At 38.8% G+C, this 11,700-nt stretch overlaps 1 protein-coding gene across 2 annotated transcripts in view; it reads left to right on the forward strand.

Moving 5' to 3' along the window:
• rims3 (regulating synaptic membrane exocytosis 3) overlaps positions 1-11,419 on the forward strand; it is a 36,341-nt gene extending 24,922 nt beyond the window's left edge. For both annotated transcript variants that reach the window (XM_046416831.1, XM_046416830.1), the window contains exons 3-7: positions 3,212-3,353; positions 3,436-3,548; positions 4,130-4,231; positions 4,348-4,487; positions 5,364-11,419. In XM_046416831.1, coding sequence (XP_046272787.1) covers positions 3,212-3,353; positions 3,436-3,548; positions 4,130-4,231; positions 4,348-4,487; positions 5,364-5,576 — 710 coding nt within the window. In that variant the 3' untranslated portion in view covers positions 5,577-11,419. The remainder of the gene's footprint in view (positions 1-3,211; positions 3,354-3,435; positions 3,549-4,129; positions 4,232-4,347; positions 4,488-5,363) is intronic.
• Positions 11,420-11,700: the final 281 nt, after the last annotated feature.

Consider the following 11,700-nt stretch of genomic DNA (forward strand, 5'->3'; position numbering starts at 1 on the left):
GTCTGGGTCCAGATCTGAGGGCGGGGGTTGTCATGGTAGCAGGAGTGCATGGGGTTTGTCTCGGCATGATGCACGTGTGTGTGTGTGTGTGCACAATTTTTCTCTCTCTCATGCACACACTGTCTGTTAGAAATATTCTTGACTGTAGGATTATAAATAGAAAGCAGCAGAAGGCAGCACCCCTCTCCTCATCTCCAGCACCCATGGGACCCCATCATTCTCATCTTCCTCTTTACCCATTTCTCCTCAACTGTTCTACTTGTCCTCTTCTGTGACTCTCTTCCTCTTTCTAAGCCCTCGCCTCATCTTACTAAATCTCCCGTCTTTAGCCCCTTGAAGTCTCAGCATGTGGCTTTGTTTGCTGTTTATTTATTGCTACAGTGATCATGATGGCTTATTATAGTTCTTTTTCCCATTTTTATTTTGTTTTTAAATTTTGTTTTCAAATCAGTTTAGTTTAAGTTTGTTTCTGGAGTGGGTTTACTTGGTTGTGTTGAGGTTTTATTATTTAAAAATGTTCAGTTTTATTTTTGTTTTTTAAGTTTTGGTATTAGTTATAGTTTATTTTTCATTACATTTGTCAGGGCCAAGATTTAAGAAGGTCAGATAGTACAGTACAAACACAACACCTTGTGAAGGCGACTGCCTCACAGTCATGTAGACTTTCCACTCCCAGTAAGCACCAGTGCCTCCTCATTCTAATTGTGTTGGTGAATTTGACCAAATTAAAAAAAAAGACTAGTGGCCATGACACAACCCCAGTTACGCAGAAGAAATGGATGCATAACAAATTTTAAATTTTTATTTTAATTATGTAAGTACACAATATAGTTGCGGTTAGTTGTTGTTATTTTTTTTCTATTTCTTTCTTTTTACTATTATTTTCAGTTCAAACTAAAATTAAACTAAAATGTTTTTTCACACCTAGTTTGTTTTTAGTTTAGCTTCAGGTAGCTTTAATAAACTTGGTCTGTGGTTGTCATGTCGATGAGATGGGGATGGTGAAGATGCTTAATGAGCTTGGAGTTGCTCAGGCTAATGAAGTGGGACGGCTGTACCTACCTGGGTTTGTGCTCAACTGGTAACGATGAGCAATCGCTTGTTAAAAGTCTCCACTGGTGACTTCACTGCACCGTTCAACTATCTGGGCTCCTATAGAAGAGAGATGTGTGAGTTTCTACAGCAACTGCTGTCGTAATGAGCTGCATGGACGCCGCACTAAAACAGGAAGCTAATCGGTTTGTTCCTCGTGTTGCTGCTTTGTTAACTAGTGATTTACTTCAACAGTAACAAGCCAGAGAGGAAAACTGAGATTTTTTTTTTTTTTTACCGTTTTGAAGAATTTAAATCCCTGCTACAGGATTTAAAAAAAAAACACGGCAGCTCAGAGAGCCCAAAGTCAAATTAAAGTCCCAGAAATGTCCCAGAGAGCAGCTTTCTCCTCCTGTCTGAGACTGTCTGCAGACACTCTGTGTGTGTGTGTGTGTGTGAGTGTGATTGTGTGAGTGTGAGTGTAAATGTCTCACAGAAGTGTGAATGTACAGATACTATTGGAGTCTAGTGTCAAGCTGACGTTTGTGTGTGAATGAGTGCATGTGTCTCTACAGACTATTGTGTTAATTTGCTTTGAATGTTTTTAAATTCCTTTATTGTTTTCTGTTTTTCTGTATTGTTTAATTATTTTTTTTATCTGACGATTATTTTCTTGCTCTATCAATTATTTGCTTTGACTATAAAATATGATGAAATAGTGAAAGATGAAAAAGGTAACATTCTCACATTAAAATGTCTAAATACAACGATACTTTCGTTATTCTTGAGTTGTGTACTTACATTATCCCAAATGTTTCCAACAATGTTCAAACACAGAAATGACGGTGTCTTTCATTTGGTTGGCTATCACGATATCTTCCTGGAGAGAGTGTGAGAGTGATGAAGTCGGCAAACGTGATAATATGAATAAATCTTTAAGACATTACCTCAACCATGAACATTCCTGAGTCATTTCGGATGGATTGTCGTTGGCAGCAGTGGCTGTTTTTCAATGAAGATAACAACTCCCATGATGCCACGATATTGAAGTTCATGATCGGAGTGTGTCTTTTGTTTTCATTGATTTCATTGAGAGACCCCTAGTGGCAAAACAACACACTGTGCACCAAAATCCAAGGTGAGGGCTTCAAATATATATGAATATCAAATAATATATGACAAAGGAAAGCAGAAGATCCTCACGTATGAAAAAATGAATATTCATCAATTGATTAATTGACTAATAGTTTCAAGTCAAGTACATGTGCCTCATTGTGTGTGTTCATCTGTGTAAAGTGAAACTGAAGTGCACTGGTGAGATGTTAGCCTGCGTTGCCTCTTTGCTCACTGGGAACTTGGTGTAATGTTGTGAGAGGGATAGTGAGACAACGATGCGAATGATACAAGAGATGAGGAGAGGATTATCCGCTAAAACAACCTCACGTGTCATATCCTGAATCACTTTGACTGCATCCTACTACTTTGAGCTCCGCTTGTCAAGTCACGCCGAGGTACAGTGTGTCATTACAGGGGATGATGGCCTGAAAGCTTCTTCAGGGGTTAGCAGCTCTCCAGCTCAGTCCTGTTCTCCTACCGTCAGCAAAGCTGGAAAGCCTAAATACCCCCCCCCAACACACACACACACACACACAGGAATGCTACACAACAGGCTGCTAAACAACTACAATCCTAACATTATGAAGTTATTATTCTCTAATAGTGTGTGGACATCTCAGTGGAAATAGACTGGCTTCTCACTTGAGTGAACTTATTTCAAAATAAATAAGGTAGAAATGCCAATCTGAATTTATTTCAAACAGCTCCAATGGAACGTGGTGAGAGGTTTAAAAAAAAAAGAAAAAAAAAAGGATATTTCCTACAACACATCTCGCTGCCATGAAAATGTTTCAAAGAAACATCCATTCTATGTTTCTTTTTGGAAAGATCTCCTCTTGAGGGAAGGAAACATCTACCTTAATCTTAACATCTGCTGAGCAAGAAATGTAGGGGTTCTGTTCTTTTCATAGCACCTGTTTGTGCCTGAATGTACAGGCAGCAGGCCTGTCAGGCAGGTGCTGATGCTGTGTAATACCTGACTTCCTTATCAGATAGCTCTATGACTTTCTCTGATTACTGTGCTTAGTGGATTATCCTGCTGAAATAAGGGTGTGCTTTTCAGACGGTGGAACTAAGAAACTTCGCAGCACCATCCGACGGAGCACGGAGACCGGCATCGCTGTGGAGATGAGGAACCGAGTGACACGGCAGGGCAGTAAGGACTCAACTGACGGCAGCACCAACTCTAACAGCTCTGATGGAACGTGAGTATCCAAACTGCAGCTCATCCACTGTTCCATCCCTTTACAGCATCCATCCATCGCTATTCTGTTTCTTCTCTCTCAGGTTTGTCTTCCCTACCACACGCCTGGGGCCTGAGAGCCAGTTCAGTGACTTTCTGGATGGACTAGGCCCTGCTCAAATCGTAGGCCGGCAAACCCTGGCTACACCCCCCATGGGTAAGCTGAGGATGGAAACCAAAAACTCAATTTTTTCCACTTCAGTCCGTCTCATTCTTGTCCTCTTGTAGTTTGTTTCTTTTTGAGATTTCGTAAGATTTTTTGTCCTCACGTAGGAGCAAGATTTTGGTCTGTTAAACCATGAAAATACTGTTTATCACATATCAGTAGTACTAAAGTATCTAAATATTCTTGGGCTGTAGGGTGACAGAGCATCAAATACAAAAATCTACAGCAATATACCAACTTAGAGACAGTTCGATGCACCGCAGTGTCTAAAAAAGTACTGCTCAATACGAGTGTATTCACTCAATTATTCTTGCATGAGGTATAAATCTTTCATGTAAAGGTCATTGCTTGTGAAAAACAACAGAACAGAGCACTGTGCTCTGCCATACCTGTGTGTAAAGGAAGGCTTACAACTCTGTGTCGCCCTCTGCAGTTAGATATCAGCCACTGCAGCCTCAGCACACCAGAGCTTAGAGCAAAACATGGTGAACTGAGCACCACAGTATTTTTCATTCTGACCATATAGATTTCAGTTGGATTAACAGGGATCATGTGTTTTCTTCCTTCCACAGGGGATGTGCATATAGGCATGGTAGACAGAGGAGGGCAACTGGAGGTGGAGGTCAACCAGGCCAGAGGGTTGACCCCCAAACCGGGCTCCAAGAACATACCAGGTACTCTGAAATGACTTCACCTACTGCATTAAAAGTCTATTCACTTTACTCATTTGTCCAATTTGTATGCGCATGTAGGAATTTCACTGGGTTGTGTTTTGTTGCTTTGTCTGCAGCAACATATGTGAAGGTGTATGTGCTGGAAAATGGAGTGTGTTTGGCCAAGAAAAAAACCAAAGTAGTGAAGAAGAATCTGGACCCCACATACCAGCAGGCTCTGTTGTTTGATGAGAGTCCTCAGGGCAAAGTCCTCCAGGTGTGTGATTTCTTTTTGTTCCCACTGATCATTTCCACAACTTCCACAACCCAACGTAATACTAATAAAGGCCCACCCTCTGCCATTTCATTTATTATTGGAAGTCAAAATGTGTTTTCGCCTGTTCAAAGATATTCCAGCCACTGAGTGAATTTCATATCCTGTCAAAGCATGCTGACATTTTTGAAGAATTTCATTTTAGTCTAATCACATTTTCTGTAACAGTGTTATGTGCCTTGTTCTTCCTGGTTTCAAGATACTGACCTTATTTTTTGAAATTTGTGAAACATAAAAACTGCTTTTGAAACATTTCATAGTAAAATATAGCAAAAGGATTTGTATATTTCTGCCCGAAAGGGACATGTAGAGCATAGGTTTTGAATGACAGGGTTTTATCAACATATTTTAATATAAAAGTTTATATAAGTATTTGCCCCTCGAGAACAAGGTGCACTCAACAAAAACTTTTTGCTACTTTACTGGATGAGAAATAATACGTCACAAGATTTGTTGCTTCTGGTTGGTTGTTGATTCAATTGTGTCCGGAGTTATTTTACTCTGTGCCCGTTGATAATACCCCATGAAAATGAACTATGCGATACCACGCTATCGAAATGTATGACCTCATATTTTTCTAAATGAACCCCTTCCATTTTAAACCAATGAAAATAACATAGGAAAAAACAGAATCTTGTGACATAAACAAAATTGTTCTAACTTTGGCAAAAAAGAATGGAAATATAGTTCATGTAGGACCACATAAAAATTTGTGAAGCTGCACATTGTCATGTTGTTGGCATACAACAATAGCAGAGTGGTCATAAGACATACCCATGTCTTAGTGTTACGTATAATTTATTCTCATCTTGTCTGTAGGTAATAGTATGGGGGGATTATGGGCGTATGGACCACAAGTGCTTCATGGGAATGGCCCAGATCCTCCTGGAGGACTTGGACCTGTCTGCCACAGTAAGCGGCTGGTACAAGCTGTTCCCTACCTCCTCTCTGGCAGACCCCAGCATCGGACCCCTCACCAGACGCCTCTCCCAGTCCTCCCTGGAGAGCGCCACCAGTCCCTCGTGCACCTAGACACCCAGTAGACACCCACATGCACCGGCACAGACAAAGTCATGCAGACAAGGACACACGTACTGTATATACACAACGACTGTATTTAAAGTCAAAGACAGGTAAAACATACACATACACCTACACACATATATCCATGTGCATGTGTACAGGAAGACACATTCGACATATAGGTGCAAATACCTGATCTCATCCACATGAACACACACACTGACATGCTGCCATATCCTGTTACACCATACTTTCTTCCCATATTCTCTACCCACTGATCAGTGTTTTTATCTGAGAAAACGTTCAGCAAATTCAACTTGAAGTGGATCTAATTTATTAGAGCATGTAGCATTTTTCACCTTCCCATTTCAACATTTCCTACCCTGACACACCGGGTGCCATATTCTGCATTCCAAGGTATCAGATTTACATGGCACGACTCATCCATCCACGGCCATCCCTTTGCCAGTTTCTAAACTCTCTATGCCAAACTAAGAAAAAAAAACTTTATTTTTTAAAACCAAAGCAATTGTTATTGTTGTTATTATTATTATAAGTAGTAGGTGAACTAGTATACAATATAAAGTATGGATATGTAGCAGAGTCAATGACTTAGATGTAATGCAAAAAAATAAGATACATTCTACACACATGAGCTGAGAACAGTAAGCCAATCACATAAACATACCCGGGCAACAGGCTTGGATATTTACATAATGGCTATTATGTGAGGTAGCAACACTGCTATTCTATAATTTTCACAGGGCAGAGTTTATATATAGATATACATATATATATAAATAGATAGATAAATATTTATTTGTGTTGTATGTACTGGCTGAATTCTGCATGTTTGCTAACAACCCCTGTAGAGGCATTTTAAAGTGCTTAAATCTTTTTATTTAGCTCAACCAATGTAATGGCAGTGTAGTGCCACTTTGTTTTGCAATCTGTCCTGAAAAAAGAAGGAGTGCTGAGTTAGGGGGAAGGATTGGGGTGACAGCGAAGAGAGCAAATCCGTCGGCCAGCTACCCACTTGCTGATGAACACATTTCTGATCCTGCCTTCATCTCTTAGAGCATAAAGGACTGTTGCACTCGGCACAAAGGAGTTGTGGGAAATGTGTCAGCTCTTGTCTGGGGTTCTTGTGTTCCACATCCAGAGGGTGCCACAGTTTCACTTTCTCTTCTTGTATATATACCAGCACTTAGACTTGTTTGGACTTCCTGTTGATTTCCCTGTTGTGATGTCATCTTTTTTCCGCACTCTTCCTAATAGACTAAGATGGTGGCGTGGCTCTGTCTCTCTCGCCACGTCTGGTGAGACCACAGGCAGATGAGCAAACACGCACACAGCTGGTACCAACTACAACCTTTAACCTGCATACTTTCTCTTTGGTCTCTCCTCTCTCCTCTCTCACTGACTGTAACTAAACCTGTTGTAAACGTGTAAACATGCACTTGATTCCAGGCGAGTTTTTCTTTTTGATATCTGACTATTACTATTACTTTGCTAACAGGGTGACTATGACCCAGCCATGTACAGTAGATTTACTTGTTTCAGGTGCAATATATCACTCTTCTTATTTTGTGTCAGACAGTGTGTTTGTAATGAAGATGGCACTTTATTGTGAAATGTGTATTATGTTTGCATTACAAACATGCAGTAGTTGACCACATGCTTTTTTCAGTTTTATTTGGTCACACTGCAGTCTGTACCACTGAATCTTTTAGCAGAATGGCAGCATGGAAATGTAACATGTGTGTTTTGAGTTTGAGCGTAAAGGCCTGTGAGGACAGTTGAAACGGGTCAGTTCTGTCACTTAGATTAGATTTAAATCAGAGCAACTATAACAGCCATTATTTGCAAATTAAACAAAATCTTATACAGCATATGTTTATTCAAACACACAATGAATTGTGTAAGGTATATTAAGTGTATGTATCTATATGAGGATAAAGAAGTGTATCTACAGGTATTTTTCTTTAAATAACACATTTTTGTTATTTAAAGATATTCGTCAACTGACAGTTTTAGATGAAACATTAAATGAAGCTTTTAGTTATTTTTTAGTTAATTGTTCATTTGCAAAATTACAAACCCCACTTTATTATGTGAAACATTTTATTTGCATTTGAGAACACACACACACGCAAGGTAAGACTGACCTGTCAGCTGTTCATGTGAAATGTGCAATGGTGGAGTCTTCACTGATAGCAGAGGAGTAACAGGGCAAATGGAGCTATTGGTGTTTACTGTTTTCTTTAGGATGCAGTGGCTTTTTCTTTTTGTAGGGTGTTTTGAATCTGTCTGTCTGGAGACCAACACCAAACCTTGTGTATGGATAATGACATTAAAGACTGTTGTGCTCCAGTAGTGTTATGAGATATGATAGTCTCAAACTGTAGGCTATTAAAAGCTTGTGCATGTTTACGAGCTCACATTTTGTTTCATCACCACCATATGTTCTGTTGTCTGTTAAGGACTGTGTAGCTTGTTCCTCTTGTCATCTTTCTGCAAAAAGGGAAACTTTGAGACATTTTGTCTTCTCGGCACCTCAGACCAACAGGATTCACATTTCAACGCTCTTTGAACTTTGGATAAACGGATCTCTGGCATTCTTGAATCTTTCTGGGACAAACATGACGGTCATTTTTGGCCTGCCCATCATACACACAACCGTTTTAAGAAGAACCATCAAGGGCCTGGTTCCAGTTTGTTTGTATGTTTTGGAGCTATTCCTTGCTGGATCTGTAACTGTAATGGTCATGTATATGAAGTAATTTTATGTACCTTATTAATTTGTATCTATTTTTGTGAGCAGCTGGCATGATGTAAAAAAGCAAGGACTTATAATCTTGGTATTTGCACACGTTCTCTTCAGTGCCCTCCTTTGTGAGGACAAAAAAAAGCTTGGTTGATGAGAGAGAAAATTAATGGAAAGAACATAAAACAAAAAAGAAAAAATATCTAGAATCTGAGAAGATATTTCTAGACTTGTATAAGATCCCTGCTAAATGTTTATTCCTAAGTAAACTCTTTAAAATTACTGTTAGTATTTTTCCATGTGATTTCTGATGTTTTGGAGCTTGTATAAGACCGTATATGTCCCTTTGCTGTGCATTGAGTAGCCCTAAACATTAACAGTTCTGATGCCTGAAAGTAGAGGAAGAGTCAGTGCAAACAGATGTATAATTATACTCTAAGTGTTTTTATTGAGAGCAGAGGGCATTTGCCAAATTTTGATTCCTGAAACCAAAAGGAAAGTTGTAATATTGCCTTTCTTCAAAGTGTAACGAGGGTGTATGTCTTTTAAAGAGGTGCGTTTATTGTACTGTGTGATGCATAATAATGAGTAGCAGGTCAGCAAGATGCGAGTGAGAGAAAAAACCCCCACAGATTTTAAGGATCAGGGTTTTCAGATATGAACATTAACACATTTTTCCTCTGGTTTCGTGGCATTTACTGCAGATTAGAAAAGAAAGATTGTAGTATCACATGATGTAACGTGCATTGTCTCATCACATGGTCATTATTTATTTGGGCACAGACTTTACAGTCTACAGGTGAGTTGAAACAGGACTCCAGAAGGGAGTCTTGAGGGTTTTGTGAAGAGAAGCAAAGCTTGGACTTTCGTAAATGTGAAACTAAACGCATGTAGGCAGTTTAGTCAAAATGTTGGATTAATCATTGTGCATTTGACCCTCATGAGCAGTTTATGGGTGAGAGCACAGGGCATGTTGATAAAAAGTATTTCAGATAGGTGGAAATAGCATTAGCTTGTATTGGTGTCTCAACATGGCTCAGCTGAGGTTTGAATGTAAAGGCTGTGGATGCTTAGAATGTAAACCCATATGCTTGCTTGCTTATCCTGTAAAATCCACGTTGAGCATTCCCCAACTCGTTTTATCGCGTGCAAAACTTTTATAATGTATCTTCAATCAACCTGAGTCGTCTCTTGAGTGCTATGATGAAAATGTATTTTATTTTTGTAAGGAGAGAGGTATTATTCTGAGAAGGAGGAGAAAGTCAGAGAGGCGGCGTGGGCAAAACCTGCCTTTAGATTTTCACAAAAATGAGGGCTTGTTCGGTTTACAATGGCCTTATTTTGTGTAGGAGACATTGCTTCACTATTGTAGCACACAAATGAAAGTTTTGACAAATGTATTTTGCTTGAACTATTGTACTGAAGTTATATATGTGTATATGTATAGTTTTATGAATGTATTTCTTATTCCTTACACCAGAACTGAGTGTAATTTTTTTTGCCATCTTGTTTGCTATATCGTCTATTTGAAGACTTTCCAGGGACCTCACCTGTTTTGGTTCAGGTATCCCCTACTTTTACTGTACTGTACTATACTGTATGTCTTATTCTTTGTGTGTTCATTTACAGCTCTGTGGTTGAAACAAGCATGAACTCTCTCTGGCGAAATGCATTTTTATTTATTTAAATCGCCAGGATGTGAGTGAAACAGAAAGGATTGCTATTTCCCCCCTTGTACCAATGAACTTATTGATTTATATATCAAAGCTGATGGAATTGTTATGATTTTTGTACTTTGAACATGAAAATGTTTGCAGCATGGTTAATCTGATTATTTCTAATATTTAATCTTTATTATGGTATGATTATGATTAATGACAAGTGGTGAGGAAGTCAGTTAGACCCAGTATAATATTAAACGCAATTCATTGCAATGCAAACGAGTGGTCAAAAATGCTGTATCTTAAAGTAGCATGGACTTAGCCTTCCATTTTCTGAAACACCTCTCCTGGCAATAACTATTGGCTGTAGCCTCTACTGCTCTTCACTCCTGGCCTCGGCCTCTTTCTCACTCATTAAAGTTGGGTCGTGGCAACCTCAGGCTGAATCTGTATCAGCTGACCGTGATGAAAAATAAGATGAAATCACGTTTTCGAGCAGTAGAAGCAATTTAGACTCAACAGAGCATGCAATGCATTGTGAATAAATGCTGTTTTATGATAGTCCCATGAGCAACAAGTTTTTATTTTACTACTTTCTACTGAGGCATGCACTCCACATGTAGCAGCTGTCAATGAGAACAAAACAGACCTGGTTTCTGAGCTGATGGGCAAATTGGAGTTTTTGCTGCTGAATACGTCTGTTTGTCTTCATCCATGTCTGTAAATGTCTGTAATCACAGCACAAGTTTCCTGAGTAGGCATTTTGTCCTTTTAGCTGTCTGTCAGACTGTTAAGGCCACTGTAGCTCCCCTCCCCACTGTCAAGACAACCTTTATTTTATCAAGTCCAGCAAAGCACAAACCTCACAAATACAATCTGAACTAAGGCCTGAATCATAATAAAGAAAATCTTTTGAAGGTTTTGATTATATTTAATGGACCTCAAAGACATTCATAACATGGAATCAAATGTAATGATTAATGGGAACATGAAAACATTCAGTCAAGTTAAATTGGATTGCTGGTGTTGGTAGATGAGTGGTTGTCTTTTCTTAACTGGCCTCAACCTTTCCACCAAGGAGTGTTAACAGAGTATGTTTTGAAGGGAAAAGCATAGCAGACCGTCTGATGAAAGGATGCAGTTTATGGCAAAGAAGAAAAAGCGAGCTGTAATTTTATACCTGTGCTTTGTAAATGTTTTGTATGTGCAGTATTTGATAATGTAAAACTGGTATTTTTGTGGTTTGTACGCTGCAGAATTGATTACTTCAGGTGCACGTAGTTTTGTAAGAAAATAGAACCAAAGGAAAAAAAGAACAATTTCAGATCAGAAGCCTGTATTTGCATGCCCTTTGACATCTGAACGCAAAGTTAATAAAGTTTATTTGAATCACAAACATTTGTCCCATGTGAATTTTAATGTTTTCAGTTCCATCATTTGTTTAGAGTTGTGTTTCTGGCCACTCAATAAATGTAAGTCCAAAATTCACTTCCTTGTAGCTATGATTAGCTTAACACAGAACAACGATCTAATCTGTGTAAGTGACTAAATATGGGTTTACTACAGAATTGTAACCATTAAAAAACACAAACTACTACTGTCAGTCAAAGTAATTATACTTGGCTTTTTATTTAAAATGCATGTCACTAATGTCTTTTAATTTAATAAATTTCAGCAAAGCATCATAACCATATCATGATAGGCA

Source organism: Scatophagus argus, chromosome 17 (assembly GCF_020382885.2).
Source record: "Scatophagus argus isolate fScaArg1 chromosome 17, fScaArg1.pri, whole genome shotgun sequence".
Classification (NCBI taxonomy): domain Eukaryota; kingdom Metazoa; phylum Chordata; class Actinopteri; family Scatophagidae; genus Scatophagus; species Scatophagus argus.